Here is a 19,492-nt window from a genome sequence, read left to right as displayed (position 1 = left end):
ATATATATATATATCTTTCTCTTTTTCTATTTCTTTCAGTTCACGAAGGAAAAAAAGCGTCTCTCTTTCACGTCGTTCGCGGTTGCGCCAATGATTGATCGCGAAACGTTTCCAAAACACTCCACCGACACGGAGAAGCGAAAAATAAAAACAAAACTGTTGTGCATGAGTAAATAACGGTTCGCTTGTTCGTCGTTTGGTTATCAGTCCATTCAGGTACCTTTGACGTTGAAGAGAAAAACTAATTTAATTCATTCTAGACCGAGCTCCGCAATGCGCCCGTAATAAATGCCATACATTCGTAACATCGCCATTACTCGCGTTGCGATCTTACGCGGATCATTGTGATTCCTCGAATTCGAACATCACTAATGAGAAGCGTAATATGCTACGTACGGGTAATCAGTACGTAGTGTTCATTACTCGTCTTCATGTTTACTTTAATGTAAACCCGACTTTCAATCGCTTTATTAGCCGTTTCATCAGCACTTCTCGGTCTTCTCTTGTCCTTTAATCTTCGTCTCACCGTTTTTTCTGTTCCTTTTTTCGTATTTCTTTTTTTTCTTCATTTAAACTCTACGTTAATAAATGGTAAAGAGACACACTGGACATTGGCACGACAGGTGGCATCTAGATTTAATATAGAATAAAATTTACGTTATTGCGATAACATTTGGTATCGTTGCGTCGTTGCCCAGTTGATCTGATATCCCTGCATTCCTCGTTTCTTCCACATTCGTGGGGGGGTTCGGAGAATAGGGAGTAGGGATCGCGACAGAATACTAGGCAGCGACGTCAATGCTTGTTTTTTAAGGTTTCTTTCTTTTGATTAGATTGATACAGTCTACGTTTGATACTCGCTGCAGTCTTCAGAACTGTTCAGCAAAAAATGGAACACTCTTTGACCTGATCAGAGACTCTCGGCCGATAAATCTTCATTGAAAAGCGCCCGCCATTCACAGAAAATGGCAGAGAGCGCGGATAGTTCTTTTTTTTCATCTTCCTTCTTCTACGCATTATCTTCAAATTAGAAATTCTTACTAGATTGGCTTCGAACGACGAGAACGCCACTTCGTCGTTATACATCGTGGCAAATCGCACGCAATATACGCACCATTATGTTAATAAAGAGACCGTTGCAGTTTCAACTTGATCTTCCGCAATCCGTAAATTTCCTCGGAGTAATGACGCGATCGTAAAATTCATGTTTGCAAGTACCTTTCTTTTTTATCGAGTGTTCTTTATGAATGTGTTATGTGTGTAGAGTGTAGTTTGTCATGTAAAATTAGATATTTATCGCACGATTTGGCTGTATGCCGCTGCGATTTTTTTTATTTTTTTTTTTTTTGCTTACGCGTGTTCTACTCAAGGCGGATACGAGGGTAGTAATATTTTTGTTAAGTAACTCGTTATAGTAATTGCGTTTCTTAGCAATATAATTGACGTTTCGTGAAGACTTCGTCTCATTCTCTCTCTCTCTTTCTCACTTTTTCTTTCATACCATCTCTATCACTCTCTAAGCTCCCCCTCCCATTCCCTCATCCTCTCTTATGCTCATCTTCTATCATCAACGATTACATAAGCAGACACATCTCGTATCCGCTTTAGCCAAAGACACTGATCAATACATAATAATACTAAGATATACAAAATGTAACCGTGTAATCTTAAAGGAATGAGAGGCGGGGATCAGAAGGGACGTAATACACATTCGATCACGAAGTTTGCGTCAGCCGAGCTGCATATCTGGACTTGCGTAATAAGCAAGTGAATTTTTTAATTATTTGACGAGATTTCGGGCGGATGGCCTCTCGTTCTCTACATCGACTCACCTCCCAAAAGATCTCCCGGTAAGTACGAGTTAAGAGAACTGGGAGTTGCTCGTTGCTGATCGCTGTTGTCAATTCCCGCGTTACTCCATAGGGAATTGCTGGTGGGCGGAGCGCCCCAGAGTTGACTAGAGCTGCCTCCCCATGTGTCGGGCGGCGGCCCAGCTTTGTTAGTTGGTCTAAGGCCCCAACCGGCTCCTCCGGAACCGCCGGCCTGTTGCTGTCCGCCATGACCGAGTTGCTGAAGAATCGCAGCAACCTCGCTTTCTGCAGGCGACTCTGCGAATATCGTTGTGTTACCCAGGACGCAATTGTTTAGGGCTCCCTGAGCCTGCAAAGGAAAATCGATAATCTCATGAAATATTTCAACCATCAAAAGCTAATTTATTAATAAACGAATATTAACGAATATTAAAACTATAGGAATTAAAAAAAAGTTGCGATAAACTGTTACTACCTTGATTGCTTCGTCGCGAGAGGAATATTTTGTCAAAGCGATTCCATGATTCTGATAGAGACGAAAGTCTTGAACCGGTCCATGTTGCATACATAATGTTTTTAAAGTAGAGCCGTCTATTTGTGGAGTAAGATTCTTCAATAGAAGCCAGGTGGACATCCAACCCGAATTACTGACAGTGGATGACTGGAGGCCCCATGAACTAGACGATCTACTAACACTTCCTAAGCCAGCACCCCAGCCATTGCTCGCATTCGTAGCTCCTTTACTGCTCAAACCAGGAGGTGGACCGCGTGCTTTGCTCATCGGTGCACCCCATAGTTCTGAAGTCACAGCAGTAGGCGGAGGAGCAGATTCTCCCCATGTATTTTTGGAAGTGCTGTAAATTAATTTTTTAAAAACGTATGTATATATTTAAGTAAAAATATAACAATAATGTATATCTATCATTAATTTAAAATGACCATTACCTGGTAAATGCACTAGGTGTAGTAACTGGTGGATTAAATGTCCATGTAGAATTACTTAGACTTGGGATCGATGTATCGGGATTAGCTGCCTGCGGTGGCGGTGATGTCTTGCTACTCGATGAAAAAATCGTGTCGGTGTCTTTGATAGTGGCCAGGGATAATGGAGAACGTACGACGGAGCCGGGAGTGATGCTAGGATCATCCTCGATGCTTTTTATCTGGGTACCCTAAAATGAAATGAAATATAGGTGGACCTGGATAAGCTTTAAATACTAACACGCTGCATTTATTATGTGTATCAATAATTCGCGCGCATTTTTCTAAATATATTTTTACGAACATTATTTTCTTGCATTTAAATGGTATAACAAATATAAGTAATAATTGACGATATTGGAAATGGATTACCTTCCATGGCTTCCCTGGTTCGAATTCTGGTACGAGGTCAGTATATGCAGCACCACCTGGTTGCCAATCTTTTCCATCGGTTGAATCGCTGTTACTTGGATCAGGCCAGCCACTGTCGCCGAGTCGTGAAGACCATGTGCCATCTCCTTGACCTAATAAGGGATTCATATTTGGACTACTATGTGACTGAGTCAAACCACCAGGTGTTGCGGGCGGTTTACTAGTAGTTCCGGGAGCACGAGAAAATTCGTTTGATACCAAATCACCATCTTTATCAAGTGATGGTAGCTTCCATTGATTCAATCTTGACTGTTGCTGACTCTGTCAAAAATAAAGTAAAAATATAGATTATATACCAATATATACCAAGATTTCATATCTTTTTTGTATAAACTGATACGTACAACTGGAGGCTCTTTGTTCATCGATATATCGCTGAAACTATTTTGTAGAGCTGTCATTGGATCGTGTACGGAAGATTTGTAATATTCCGATGCCTGCGATGGAGGAGCCGGATGTTGCTGTTGTTGCTTCATGTACGTTGCTTGCTGTACTGCAATTTGATTTTGCAAATTGGTGATCTGCTGCTTGGTTTTCGTGATTTGAACACTAATTTGCAATGCTGACTGATTGCTTCCCTTCATTGTATTTTGAACAGCATGTTGTTGATGTAATTGCTGCAAGACTTTGATTTGCTGTAGCAGTTGATTCAATAACATCAGAGTTTGAGGAGCCAACGGTTGATTCAAGATTTGATGGTTCAAATATCCTTCGTGCACAGCTAGTTGAATTTGTTGCACGAGCATCCGCAACTGCTGCGTGCTTGGCTGATTTTGTGATGCGCGAGATGCCTGAAAATTAATTATTATTATTAGCACCATCGATGATAATCTTTAATAAATTCAATTAAAAAAATAAAATAGATATATACTTATATTTTCAAAGATGTAAATCATTATATTATAATAGCAGTAATCAATAAAATTTTATTTTATGCAATATATCTAATATTGTTATATTCAAAAACTTAATAGAAATATACACAGCTGAATGTAGATTCAAGTTTTAATGTTATGTAAATATATTGTACTATAGGTATAATTATATATCTATATAATATCTATATAATATTCTCAGAAGTTTAGAAATTAAGTAATAGATATAGTATAATAGATGAATGTATATGAAAAGTAAGAAATTTTTTTATAACCAAGTTCACGTTGGCATAAAAAAATAAAGTAATAAAATTATGAAATATTAGCACCATTTATATAAAATAAAACAGTTTATGAATAATCGATCATCTATCATAATTTAAATATGTTTGATTTAGAACTATAATCTTAACTACAGAAAATTAGTAATACATTATTAATAAGAGTGACTGATGCACAAAACAACATAAATACAAATACATGCATTCATAAATCAGGTTAAACACGTACATAAACATAAGCTAATATAAAAAACCAGAAAGTGAGTGTTGATCTTTTGCTAACAAAATTTCCCTACAAATATTTAATTCGTAAATATGCCTGGTGTAAAATAATCGTTCTTGTATATATTCACCGTAATAAATTTTTACATAATAATATAAAAAAACATTAATCTTTTTTTCCGTATAAAAAAGTGATAAATAATAGATTCTTATTTGAAATGATAAATAATAGATTCTTATTTGCGCCGAGATTACTATTCATATAATAATAAATAAAAAAACATTTCATCGCACATTTCTTGCAATCAATAAAAAATAAATACAAAAAGAAATAAATAGAACTTCGTTTCGTGAAAGCTTATTCACCTGGTTGAAAGGAGGTTGTGGCGTATTGGTACTTGGCTGTTGTTGCTGTAGCGGAACAGCTGTCTGCTGCTGTTGCTGTTGCTGAAGTTTGAGAAGACTAGCACTGGTGACAGAACCACCTACGCCCCCACTGGTTGCCCCACTGGGCACTCCGCCACCCTATGTTAAATACAAATTATACCCCACACCTATTTTCTTGCTATTTTCTCTCTCAAATTAATATACTATATAAAATGTTCTTTCTCAATCATATCTAAGAATTTGTATTTCTTTCCTCACATTTAAGTATTTCATGTCTCCTTGAGAACTAGTTATCGTTTCCGAACTTACATAAAAATATATATGTACTTACTATACATAATATAATGAAAACAATTGCAAACACATAAAAAAAACAATAACTATTCCACATTTGTAGTCCTTTCAATTCATATTTTTAACTCATCACTTTCAGCTATTAGATATTGTTAATTTATAATAAAGTGCTCACGAAATATACACACGCTCAATCATTCATTAAGCAATTTTCACAAAAACCACGCGCTTGTTTATTATCAATTATTTCAGCTTTATCACATTTTCAAAATTAACACAGTTAATGAAGAATTACTTGAGAATTTATTATAGAAAATCAATGTATCTAAATATTGTTTAAAATCACAAAAATTTCTTTCTAGTAAAATTAAGTGCTATTTAATAATAATTGATCGAACTTACCGGAGGGAATGACATCTGTTGTCCGACATGATTGAATCGAGGATAGGCTGGCGTAGTAGTTGCTTGATGAGTCGGATCGTAACCTGAGTGTGTCTCGTGACGTCTCCATTGATCGACAGGACGTATTTGATTGAGAAGTTCCAATGCCTCTTCTCGGTTCATTTCTCGATTTCTTAATGCTACCTCGACATCCTCTTTCTAAAATTTAAAACAATTAGAATTAATTTTATTATCTTAAGAATCAATTTTATGATATCTCGTATACCTCAATATACATAATTTAAATATTACTGAATTTTATTTCATAATATTAATTATTAAATATTATATAATAAATCAATTAAATAAAAATGAGAAACACATGCTAAATATAAACAAAAATCGAAGATATCATACCTTAAATCCTAAATCGCAAAGATAACGGAACTCGCGACTGTTCCAAATAACTTCTTTTGTTAAGGTAGGTTTTGCAGGATGTGCCCAGCTAGGAGTTGGATCCATATCAGAATCAGTCCAGCTACCGGCAGGTCCCATAGGCTTTGGTTTGTGCGCAGTTGGACCACCCCAACCTGGATTTAATGGAGGTTCATTCCACGTAGCCGGTGTCTTAGGATCGTCCCAAGATGCAGTATCATGTGGCCCGTCCGTCCATGTTCCATTGCGCCCGCCTGGAGCCCCAGGATGGCCCCACATAGGATTACTTACATCTGGTTTCATTCCAGGTTGACCTGGCATTCTGTTCTGAGGCATACCTGGTGGACATTGCATACCTGCAATAAAGAACATGTAGAATATCATTAAATAAAGATAAAAATTAAATTTCAAAATAAAAATCAATTATATACATTATACACATTTAATTATTTCTTTCGGTAAGCTTTATAATATGAAACGAATAATAGATTTCAGAACGCTTTGTTACCTCCACGAGCCAAGTTCGGTGCAGGTATATCCTTCCAATGTGAAACCTTGCTACCTGGCATTGCACGCTGATTAGCAGCTGGATTTCCCCAGAGGCTAGTTCCATCATCATAATTGGGCACGTTACGTCGTTGCGTCGGCGGCGAGGGTTCTTCCCAACCGGACGGTTTGCCGGGCATAATGTCCTTTGGTGGTTGTGCGGCCCATTGATTCATGTTTGACGGATTAAGCATCTTGGCTGGCGGACCGGATGGATGTTGATGACCCATCTGATGATGGGGCGGTCCAGGTGGTTGACTCCACATGGCGTCCGCGTTCGCACCGTGTAATCGTCCTGATATTCCACGTGGATCACCACGCATGTCGGCCATTCGCGGATCACGTGCCATAGGATCCATGACACGCATATGATCTCGAGGATCTAAGGACATACGGTGATCCCGAGGATCACGCATTTCTCGTGGATCTACAGACCGTAAGTCCCTTGGATCTCTATGGTCTATTCTGGGATCGCCCCAATTGGATCCTGTTGTAATCAATGTTTCTTGTAATCACAATTATCTTCGGCATATGCGATAATCACATCGATTTATAAGTCATTTTATTTAAACACGCAGTCATTAATTTACGTTAAATTTATTTATTATCACGATTAAAAAATGTACATATGCAGAACAGGAATACGTAATAATCATTTATAAATCGATGCAGTTTGATTTTGCATTGCAGCTAATCATAGATATAGCTATCAATATATAAAATCATATGGATGTTGTTCAGTCAAAAGAAGTTTCCTGTTATACAAATATAATAAATCACATAAATTAAATTTATTACTTTCTATATCCACAATTATAACTCTATATGCAGATGCATAAACATTTACAATTTTATATAAATAATTAATACGATGTATATTAATAGCATATAATCAAACAAAAATGAAGAAAGAATAGATAAAGAAATTATTGTATTTATATTGTACTATTGTTAATTCTATGCATATTTAGCTTAGGGTGAAAGCATCTAATAATAGCACTTCCATATAAAAAGCGTAACATTTTCTCAAATAATAATAGCAAAAATCGCTAGAAATTGATAGCACTTGCAAAGATAAATGTGCAAAATCAAATGAAAATCGCTTGAACCCCAGTTTTTATTTTGAAGCTCTGTGAACGCCGGAGTGTCTCTATTCAATTTTAACAGGCAAATATATAACATACACTTACACTAAACATAAACCGCAGCTGAATGTGTCGAAAGCATAATAATATAATTAATTTATTATCTTGCATTACGTTCAACTGCGCAAATACAAGTGTAAGTTCTGACATACACTTTGTGGCCAATTATATATGATTCAAAAAATCTACGAATATGGAACTTTGTTCAGGATACCCTAATGTGTCGATCAAATGACATGAATGCAAAATATATAGATATATTATTTTATCAGTTATAGATTTCTTCTAAAATATATATCACATAAATAATATTTTTCTCATATTATGTATCTTATTTATTTATTTTATATTTTAAAATGTTACTTTTGAAGAATTTTTTAGTTTCAATTATACTGTACATACTATCATATTTGTATTTTTAAATAATTTCTATTTCAAGTTTAGTTTTTCAATGCAGAAATAATGTTGAGAGAGAGAGAGAGAGAGAGAGAGAGAGAGCAAAAAAAGAATGTGAAAAAAATATTAACAAACTTAGATAATATTTCCTTGTGCTAGAAAAAAATCAAAAAATAGTAAGAATGAGAATGACATAACATGTAGTATACAATAGTATTTTTCTCTTCTATATTATCTACTATAAATGTATTATGGCAACTGAATGAGACTCGGGTTTCTGAACACAGTCGCATAAAGAATACGTTAGCAGTGCGCTAACAGGCATATACATTAACTAATAAGATCAGAAAAAGTAAGGAAATTTTTCAATCAAAATAACAAAATTTTGAAGAACATTTTGCCTATATAGATCTGGCATCTCCAGCCTTCACTGGCCTACCTCCCCACATACCGGCTTGATTACCGGCAGCACCAGTCCACTGAGCTGCACTCGGCTGGGATTGCGTTGGTGCACCAGTCCACATGTTGGATGAATCTGATGTTTCGTCATCTTCGCCCCAAGTACCACCGATGTTAGTCGCGGGAGTATGGCCCCACGGTGTTTTTGTTTGTTGTTGAGGCGGCGGCTGTCCACCATTACGCAGATTCGCTTCCCATAAATCAGTACCGTTGTTCACCGGTGGTTTCCATATCGGTACACCATCCTTAGTTATGTTTGGCTCAGGAGATGTTGGGACATCCCAATTTGTATCTTGATTCACGTTTTGCTGCATAATTATTGATAGATATCAAATATTACATGTAATAAATTATGAAAACTTACTCTGCATTATTATTCTTCCACATAGAAAATTATTTCTCTTATCGAGTAATAAAGATAATCTCAATGTTATGCATACTTTTAAGATGTATATAATCATACATATTGTATTTTACTTACACAGCCCCAACCATCGTGACTAAAAAGCGCTTCTCTCATTGTATTGAGTTGTTCGAGTTGTTGCTTCGTAGACGGATTATTAGTCGTTGATGTGTTGCCAATGCTTACAGTTCCTTGGGTAGGATTATTGGACTGATTATTGTTCGCACTTGAACCTGAAGATTGCTGCTGTTGAACGCCACTACTATTATTATTTTGCACTGATGGATTTTGCCCAAGACCACTTGGGTTATTAGACTTTCCCTGAGACCATTGGTTATTATTCTGATTCCCTTGGGTAGGGTTATTTGATTGAGACGTTGGTGGACCAGATTGTTGATTCGATTGTTGATTGGGATTATTAACTTTACTCACATTACCTAATAAATACAAAAAGAAATACAATTATTTTTATAAATAGATAAAAAGTAAAATTAAAAAATCATATTTAACAATGTTTAATAATATTTTCTAAATATTATTTTTATCTATGCACATCCAAAATATCCATATATTTTGTTATATATTTCAATATTATTTTATAATGTATTAATACCTTAAAAATAATTGTCTAGTTTTAAATACACAAATACGGTAAATATAAATATAATTCTTACAAGAAGTAATTTGATTTAAATATAAAAAATTTATATATATATATATATATATGTATATATACACACACACACATACTTATGAATACTTTGGATATGTATCAATTTTAAAAATTTCTTCCAACTATGTATGTTCTTACCTGGATTATTTTGGTTTCCAGGTGGTCCTTGATTTTGATTTTGATTTGGATTACCAGTGACAGATCGATTGACAGTGTTTCCGCCCCAATTGTTCGGCGCATTAGCACTACCGGGTGGATTTCCGGGTGTACCACCCCATCCACTCTGATTCGTATTATTGTTATTCGGTGTAGTGGCTTGTGTTGTTCCCCAATTTGCAGCTCCTCCACTATTCAAGGAACTCTCTCCACCTCCTACCAACCGCAGTCCTATTGGTATACCCCAACGTTGCTTGTAACTTGCAATAGGCTCGTTGTAATTTTCATACAACTCCGAGACATAGGATTTGCGAATTAGGATGTCCAAGATAGATCGTAGTCGACGCCGATTAACTTCGTATTCGTTCCTGTTCGTCTCGTATATTCTTCGACAATCAGAAACTAATGCACGTACATACTGCTTTAGAAAGTGCCATATCGTAGTCGATAGAGAGAAATCTTCGTTGCCGTTGCAAATAATGGCATTATCGTCATCGTTTTTACGACTTTGGTCGTATTTAAGAGTATCTCGGTGATATTTGCTGATCAACTGAGCGTCATCTTTCGATGTTGTAATAGCCTTGAGCTTGTCAATAGCATAAATTTGCGCATCTTTAAATTTAGTTGCGTCATAACGACACAAGTCATTCTTATTAAGATCATCTGTATGACTTAGCAACATATATTGGATACATATTTGGTCATTTTGGAGTATATTGAAATATTCCAATCGCATTTCATTGTCGTTCGTGCGACTCTCCGCCCGAGATACAGGTACAACAATTGTTTGGGATGCGACGGTGGCTGATTGGCATGTAAGCGTCATCGTAGGCTTGCAGGTAGTCATTATAGGAATGTTGACAGTCAACTTAACTTGCTTACTGTTGTCAGATTCGTCAAGTCGAGCGGCATGAGATGTTTCAAACTTAACGTTGCTACACTTATCATTTAACTTAGACCTAAATACAGACTTAATGGTAGAGTTAGATTCGCGATCAGTAGTGACCAATCCCCTATGTCTACTAATCTTAAAACAAATGTTTAGAGGCTTATTGTTATCCTGAAATAAAAGAGCACCAACAGTATATATTGTTGCTTCGGTACAACTAATACCATCATTTTGAGACCCTAAGATCCTAACATTAGTAGTCATTACACTAGTCTTGTAGCACACAGCGATGTCAACAATGTCTCCGATAACATCTGGATTATTATTACTAATATTAATTTCTTCTTCAATACTACCAACGTTACTGTACTCGTTATAATATTCATTATAATTATTACCAACGTTGTAATTACTTTTACATATTATTAATAGTGGAACACATATGTGTTGCATCAGCTCGGTCACAGTGACATTACATAATGGAGAAATAGAAGATTGTACATATAATTGTGTGAGATTTTTCAGGAAAGATCGCAAAGTGTGGTCAATTACTTCGTTTCTGGAAACGATAAGCGTAATGGAAGAACTTGCGGCGTACATTGCGAAATTCTGAGCGTGAACAGACACCAGTACTAAAGTGATGACATTCAAATGCGATTCCAAGAGGTGTCGTACTATTCGGCGGCTCAGTGAAACTCGGATGTCGGAGTTAGAATCATCCAGAATTCTATCGTTTGCAAGCAGTCTAGAGATCTGAGCAAAACTGGTAACTAGGGCGTACTTATCACCTAGTAGTTTCATTCTATTCGATGTGGTGGTAGAATCGACCCTTTTAATACAAAGTACCGGGATAACAGCAGCTATCTTGTCAAAGCCACCACTAAAGAGGAGGTAATGGTTACTGTAACTGGTTGAGCTGAGCAATATCACAGACTTGGAGTTGTTATTACTTACATAACTAAAATTAGCCTTAAATTTATTGTTGTCGCCTAGGTCAAGGCAGGACCCTAGTAAGGAGTAATTGTCATCAGAGTTAGGGAGGCGTAACAACCGTTGGGGACTATCAGACTTGGGTATCCTAACTAGGCTAGGTACCCCAACGGTGTAACACATTTCGTCCCTTTCAAAATTTACACTTACCCTTATATGTACCCTAATGTATACAGTACTAAAGCTAGTCTTATTATCACTTAATGTCTTACAAGTAGACTTAGAGTTATTGGCGGAGCTGCCCAGCTGCAGACCAAGCAAGCCCGGTGTGTTTTGCTTTCTGTACTTGTGATGATTATGTTCTGCATTGTTGTGATTATTTATTTTATTATTATTATCGCAGATTTGAGGGTGATTTGTTGGGTATTTTGTGGTTGCTGGCGCCACTGACTGGCAGGCCTTACCTATGCCGGTTGAGTTGAACTCACCTGCAATTAGGTAATACAATAATCACATGTAAATGTAATTGTTTGAATTCTCAATGTCTATATTAAATATAAGCGTCTATATTAATCTGTCTATATTAAATATAAGCATTTATTTATATATTATGTTTAACATATTTAAATCTCTTTTTGAATATTATTAGAAAGTATATTTTTGAATCCGAGAATTACTAGTAAGAGAATATCTGAATTATACAATCTAATATTTATAAAATATTTTATAAAATGTAAATATAACACTTAAATAAAAAAAACACTTAAATTATTTATTATCCATGATTTTAATATAAATTTTAATATAAAATATCAGCTGAGCATGTAATTTTATTCAGCTTTTTATTATTGTAAATTTATAATTTTAAAAAATTATTCATGTATATTAATATTAAAACATTAAATAAACATAAGACAAATTCAAAGAATAAGTATAAGAATATATTTATATATAGCAGGAATGTTGTTATAAATTCATTAAAATATTTTTTATTTACTCACCAGCTTGGTTCAGCAGGACGGTTGAAAAGTCATTGGCGGCGGTAGCTTCGGGATGGCTAATAGGTGCTGCCATCATGCTGCTGTTTGCTATCGATTCGATATCACAGTACCTAATGTGCTCTGATCCTTCCCCTTCCCCCACCCCATCCAGACTGCTTTCCTCTAATACTACTACATCCCCCTGTAACACGTAAAAACACTGACATGTTTATGTTTATTTCAGAAATGTGTCTGCTTCAAAATGTAAATCAGTGTAAGATGTCAATAAATAAACATGCAAATATAATAAAATCATAACTAAAATAACTATAATACATATAAGGATAAGATAAATTAAAGTTAATGATTATGATAATCATAGAATCGTATATGTGTTATGCAATATCAACAAAAAATCATCAATAAATCATATAAAAAAAGTACAATATTTGCATATAAATGCAGATAATTAGATACTCATAACAAATGATGCAACTAATCTTAGATATGAAATTTCTATAAATAGCATCATATGGGTCATATGTGTGTCTACAAAGATTTAAAACTGTCTTATTAAATAGTGTCAATATTATTTTTAGCAGTTTACTTTTAAATTTTTAAAATTTGACATTTAAATCAAAATACAAGCATAATTCATTTTAACTATAAGCAAATGGTATGATGTAAAAAAGTTATTAGCCTAAATATCTGTAATTTATATATAAATACTCACCATGGAATTTTGTACGAAGGCATTTGTTTCTGTAGAAATCTCATGTGAACTAGAATTGTGTGGAAACATTGGGCTCAGTTCTTCTTTGGCAGGCAATGCATAGAAACCAAGATCTATACATAAAATATAAAAATATATCTATAAGTAATTTGAAATATTTATAAATTTGCATCTTATTATATCAAAATAAATTCATTTACGAATAATATACATAGAAACTTTTCTTTCATAATAAAAGTTTAAATAATTATAATAGACTGTATATTATATTATAATAATTATATATATTAAATGTGTAGAACTAGGAGAGAATTGCAATATAAATGTACAATTAAACAGAAAATATTTACATATTTTTTTTTAACATAAAAAATAAAAGTTGTATATAAAAAAATCATGAATTGAACACATACATATATAAAAAATGCATAGAAATCACATAATTTTTTAAAACTGTTCTAGCAATCTTAGGTCTAAGAAAGTTATAAAAAATGGAAAATTATAAAAGAAAATATAAATATAACAAATTGTACCTCGTAAACTAACGCTATCAGTGCGCTCCTAGCTCCATGCCAGTGGAGATCTGAAAGAAAATGTAGTTCATTATAACTTTGCAATATTTACTTTTAATGCATCAAATTTGAATAATATGTTGCTTAATAAATTTTAAAGCAAAATTTTCTCGATGAAAATTATCATAGAGAAAATATGTTAAATGAATCTTTTCAATACAGTGCAGTTATTAATACAATTTGTTTCGATATTAAATATCTAAGACAAAACAAATAGACTTTTTAACATTTGTTAAAATACAGATTATTTAGAATTATAAAAAAAAAAGAAGAAAAGATTATTATTTATTTACAATTATTCTAAAGCATAATTCATTGAAATTTTTCGCTTTCAACGCGTTTTATCTGTAAAGAAACTCACTGTAAAAATCAATTCACTTTAAATTTGTCAATGAATCTGTCATTTAAATTTCATTCACAGTTGAATATTTTGTATATTGACTATGTAAAAACAATAGTTTTAACGTCCAAGCAAAACACTCCAACTTATCAAATAGAAACAATAAAATAACAAACATCCACAGCTAAATAAAAATATCGATTTCAAGCACAAAAAAATGTTTATCTTTTTATCCTAGTTTTCAATGATTGTAGAACTAGCGCAGTTTCAAGTAAATCTATACTGAACGCTCTTTCTAACAGCTCACTGTTGCTATCGATCGGAACACCTCAAAGCAGCAAAACGAGAAAGAGAAGCATACAAGATCCGTTCAAGGTTAAATCTAAGTTGTCTATAGCCAGCCGCAGACAGACCCGTTAGCTGGACGTTACGACCTTAACCTAAACGACGTAATTACCGCAACGGCCTGCTTATCCAATGCCCAAAATATCGCATATACAACATTTTTCTCGCGTGGTCCGTACTTAATTCGATCCGATAACAACGGGCACGATGACGATGGGGAAAAACACTGCGCAACAACGGCGACGTACGATCGTTTGATAACGCGACATTATTTACGTCTGTAAATGCCACCTCGACGCTCCGGAGCGCCTCCGTTTTAAAACGGAGCAGCGCGGATCGCAGCAAACTTCACGCTGGTGTGAGGTAACGCGCGACGCACTTCACGGATAGGAGAACAAGCGGAGCTCCGGCGAAGGCAGGCAAAGGTGTCAAGCGCGAGCAGCACCGACAGACAAAGAGAGAGAGAGAAAGAGAGAGAGAAAGACACACGCGCGCGCGCGCGCGCGCACGCCACACACACACACACACGCGCGCGCGCGCGCGCGTATATTTAGCAATAGAAAAACGATAAAGATGCTAGCACGGAGAATGGAATAGTCGCGAGAGAGAGAGAGAGAGAGAGAGAGAGAGATAGGAAAAATTTTTTTTATCCGTCGAGAAAAAACGTACCTCGAACCGAGCGTCACACATCGGGTCACTCGGGACGATTAAGAGACAGTCGATGTCGGATCCTACGTATTCCTCCCTGCCCTCCTCTACTCGCGAGATACATTCGCGAACGAACGTCGGTAGCATCGGCGTAGCCGCGTAAATTCCACGAAAAAGGTTAGACGGATAACAGCGGCAGCGGTGGCGGCGCGCAGAGACGAAAGGCAAAAGAAGAAAAGGGCCACCGCGGGGAGTGCCGCACAGGCGAGACCCTTCGATCGTAGCCAGAGCACGCGATTTCACGCGTAAACAACGGCGGCAACAACAACGACCGTCGTTTTTCAGACTTACACTCGGCTCCCGGGCACACGAAGAACGGACTCAGTCTCAGCGCGAAGCTATTTCGCTAGAACGCACGGAATAGCGAAGCGATAGGTCCGCTCGCTCGGCTGGCCGTTCCCGCGAGCGACCATCCTCCCCCCGCCGTATGAAGCGCGAACGTTGCGCCGCCACCGCGATCGGAACGATCGGCGTGGCATGGAGCGGGGCGATGTTCACGGCGTTCGCATATGTGCCGTCGCCGTCCCTCCCGTCCTCACCCCCCCCTCCTTTACCAACGTCCTCCTCGGTCCTCTGCCCTCCTCGACTTGCCACGCCGATGAATCGGAGTAATGAAACTTTTTCGCGAAATCGTTAAGTACATTGAAGGTACCCTAATTTGATTGTTGCAGCTCCGAATTTGTGCTTCGATTACTGCTTCAAAACGTTTGCATTGCTCCCTGATGTATCGACGTATTACAGACGATTCTGATAGAAAATAACATTCGATGTTTCAGCAGAAAAAGTGACTTCGCGATTGTTGTAAGATTTTTTAATATGATAGATTTATACAATCAGATCCAATGAGGAACTAAGGACAAAATCAATTGTATGAGATTGTAAAGAATTTGATAATTGCAAAACTGTTTTTTCTGCAGCTAATGATAAAATTACATGAGGCGTTTCGACGACGCCACGATGACGAAAGTAACATTGGTCGGATCTTTAATGAAGATTACGTAAAATTACTTAGCGTATAATTCGCAGCTCCAAATCGAATTCCGCTGCGCTCTTTATATTCCGCCATACCGATCTTAATCTCTCACCCTCTCTCTCTCTCTTTCTCTCCTCTCCTACTATTCTTCTCCCTTTCTCGTAGAGCTCTCCCTCTCTCCTACTACAATTCCCCCTTCTTTTCCTTCCTCGCCATTTTTCCTCTCACTCCCTGCCCCACCATCTCTTTCCATCAATAAGAGAATTCTCACCGTATATCGCACGCGAATAATCTGTTACGTTATGACGACGAACGATCCGTAAAAATCTCGCGCGAGGTCGCGCGCTTCATTCAAATTTAGCATTATTGTCACTTGCGATTCCGCATCCGCGCGAGACTACATTATTTCCGTACGACTTGCCGACTTAAACGGGAAGCCATCCGAGAATAATTTCCGACGCGTTACCGCTACGGCGCGCAACCAAATGGCCGGATCTTTCTATCGCGAGAGACGGAACTGCAAACTCTACCGTGCAATCTTGGAAGAGCAAACTGTTAAATTGATAATGTCAAATTATACGCAATTTAAGTTTAAACACTTCTACAGCTCTTCTTCTACTCCATTTGTCGTTAATTCAACTAAAACACACAATGGAGTTAATCAATTTAAAAAAAGAATAATAAAAGGCTCTAGAGAATAATCAACACTACGTATTCGTGAGCTAATTCAAATTTATTGAATAATAAATTAATTAAATGTTTCGATCCCTCGCTTTTGGGTCATCAGGCGAGTCGTTAGGTAGTTAACAGAAACGAAAATATATCCAAAATTATTACATTATGGAAATTAAAGAGAATGTCAAATACATTAAAACAGAGCAAGTCACGCTAAGGTACATAAGATATAAATGTATCAGCAATGATAAATCTTTTGAAAAATGAACTTGTAGTAATTAATCAAATTAAGTCCATGATATCGAATCTCTTTTAGCAGGCTCTTTTTGATTGGTTTAACGTTCTAACGAATGATTAATTTAATTTTAAAAAATTAAGTTTGACTATCAAATTTAGTTTATTATCTACTAAGCGTATATGAATACGTTATGTATTTAGCAACCACAGAAATTAATAATTCACATTTTGACACATATGAAAGTTAAAAATAACAAAATGTTATTTAATTTAACAGATTGGAGATGCCATTTCTCTTTTGACATCCAATAGCAAAAAATGAAATGTCAAAAAAAGGATTTATTAAAAATAATAAATATTCCATGTTTAATGTTTTAGCAAATCTTTCCATAAAAAAACCTGTTTGCGATTTTCAAAGCACCGCACTGCGTGAAAATGTAACGTTAAACGTGTGTTTAATTAGCGCGACGAGTTCCGCACTCGGAAATAAGTAGTTAGCGTTCTCGACTGTTGGGCATTTAAAAGAGAATGTATAATCATCCACAAAACGTTCAGGCCTTCAATCACGGACATCTGTCGTGCTAAACAGCTTCCGTTGATTGGCGAGTCTCAGAAAAGGGACATCGCGAACCTTTGAGCAGAGATTCGTAATATCTTGGCATTTTTGAAATCAAATAGCAGTAATAACAGTAAAACACAAAATCAAACTGCAGACAACATCAAATAAAAATCGTTTTAGGAAAAACCATCATGATGTCATTCGATATATTTATAATGATAATTTTTATAATGAATTCTTGACATAACAATGATTTTTAAATAACACTATTATAATATATTTTCCTAAAATGACTTTTATCTGATGTGTGCATCTTGATTTTATTATTATGATTTTATTATTATTATCATCATTAGTATTACGACTTTATTATTCTATCTGGGTATACGTTTACTTTATATTTACACTGTTTATTACAAGAACACAATGATAATCCAGTTCTTTAATTTAAATAACATTTTGCTATTTTTCATTTCTGTATGTGTCAAAATCAATCCATTTCTGTAGTTAATTCAAAATAAATATCGTTCATATCAGTTACGGTAATAAATAATAAATTAAATTTGACTGAAATTTAATAACGTTTTCTTCAATTAAATCATTTAACTTCATTATTTTAATTCGATTAACGACATATTGAATAAGAGCAGTGATGAAATAATTAAATCGCTCTAATTATGTGTATAATTTGACATTATGAATTAAATAATACACTTTATATTCCAGATTTGTTCGTTGAATATAATATATAATATCTTACAATATGAAGGATACAGAAATGCATGAGACACACCATCGTGCATTGTCAATCTGCTATCTAATCTAACAGTTTACACAAAGAAACCCTCTAATAAAATATGCTGTTGTGTATCTTTATTCGTGATCGAAGGGTGTTCCAGAAAATATGATTGAACATATATCTCTATATGTAAAAAGCATGTAAAAATTTACACAACAATCGCGCGATCGGATTTTCTCGGATTTTCTATTAAGTCTCGCATGGCCGAAGTTGGCTTACATCGATTAAAAATGGCGGATCGCTCGGACTGCCGAGTGTCTCTAGCACATCGGAACGCGAAGCGCCGCTATTCGACGCGACTTTGCCGAGCGTATACGTGTGTGTGTGTGTGTGTGTGTGTGTGTGTGTGTGTGTGTGTGCGTGCGTGTGTGTGTGTGCGTGTGTGTGCGTGTGCGCGCGCGCGCGCTTGACTCCGCTTTCCGCGTGAAGGAGGCATCATCTCTCCTTGCGATCCGCGGGAGCATTTTCCATGCGCTTTTCTTCCGCGCGTTTGTTTCCTCGTCCCCCGCCGTCGCCGACGCGACGTAACTGCGTTGCATGCGCCGCGAGCGCGTATTTTGAATGTCCCGTACGCGAGTATCAAAAATTATTGATCCACTCGATGCCACTGCGCGTGTGTGCTGCGTGTACGCGCGCGCGCACGCGCAGGTGGTCATTGTGTGTGCTCTCACAAGCCAGTGATTCTCAACTTAAGAACGCTCCTTGATTCTTTTACGAAAAACCTCGTGAAACTCGCACGATCTTTTAACAAGCTTACAATAAGCTTTAAGTCTTTAGTCGTAAGAAATTGATTATTCTTCAACTGTAATTTGTCAACCTTTTACAGTTTAGAACTTAAACTTAAGTAATTTTTGGATTATTGTAGAAAGTCCATC

The 19,492-nt window shown here is 36.1% G+C and overlaps 1 protein-coding gene across 7 annotated transcripts in view; it reads right to left on the bottom strand.

Moving 5' to 3' along the window:
• Positions 1-438: 438 nt before the first annotated feature.
• The window catches only part of LOC108694064 (trinucleotide repeat-containing gene 6C protein), a 51,465-nt gene continuing 32,411 nt past the window's right edge, over positions 439-19,492 (bottom strand). For 2 of the 7 annotated variants that reach the window (XM_018203327.1, XM_018203325.1), the window contains exons 2-16: positions 13,943-13,992; positions 13,410-13,522; positions 12,698-12,878; positions 9,860-12,184; positions 9,127-9,485; positions 8,638-8,953; positions 6,608-7,132; positions 6,082-6,455; positions 5,686-5,883; positions 4,969-5,127; positions 3,569-4,015; positions 3,165-3,485; positions 2,757-2,983; positions 2,287-2,665; positions 439-2,160 (exon numbers count right to left, since the gene is read on the bottom strand). In XM_018203327.1, the coding sequence (XP_018058816.1) occupies positions 1,819-2,160; positions 2,287-2,665; positions 2,757-2,983; positions 3,165-3,485; positions 3,569-4,015; positions 4,969-5,127; positions 5,686-5,883; positions 6,082-6,455; positions 6,608-7,132; positions 8,638-8,953; positions 9,127-9,485; positions 9,860-12,184; positions 12,698-12,878; positions 13,410-13,478 (6,222 nt within the window). In that variant the 5' untranslated portion in view covers positions 13,479-13,522; positions 13,943-13,992 and the 3' untranslated portion in view covers positions 439-1,818. Of the gene's footprint in view, positions 2,161-2,286; positions 2,666-2,756; positions 2,984-3,164; positions 3,486-3,568; positions 4,016-4,968; positions 5,128-5,685; positions 5,884-6,081; positions 6,456-6,607; positions 7,133-8,637; positions 8,954-9,126; positions 9,486-9,859; positions 12,185-12,697; positions 12,879-13,409; positions 13,523-13,942; positions 13,993-14,778; positions 15,018-15,665; positions 15,760-18,836; positions 18,857-19,492 lie in introns of those variants that run through there. The other 5 variants (XM_018203328.1, XM_018203324.1, XM_018203330.1 and 2 more) reach the window with 5 other exon arrangements.

The sequence above is a fragment of the Atta colombica genome, unplaced genomic scaffold, assembly GCF_001594045.1.
Source record: "Atta colombica isolate Treedump-2 unplaced genomic scaffold, Acol1.0 scaffold112, whole genome shotgun sequence".
Lineage (NCBI taxonomy): Eukaryota > Metazoa > Arthropoda > Insecta > Hymenoptera > Formicidae > Atta > Atta colombica.
This window is presented reverse-complemented; position numbering and strand designations above follow the sequence as displayed.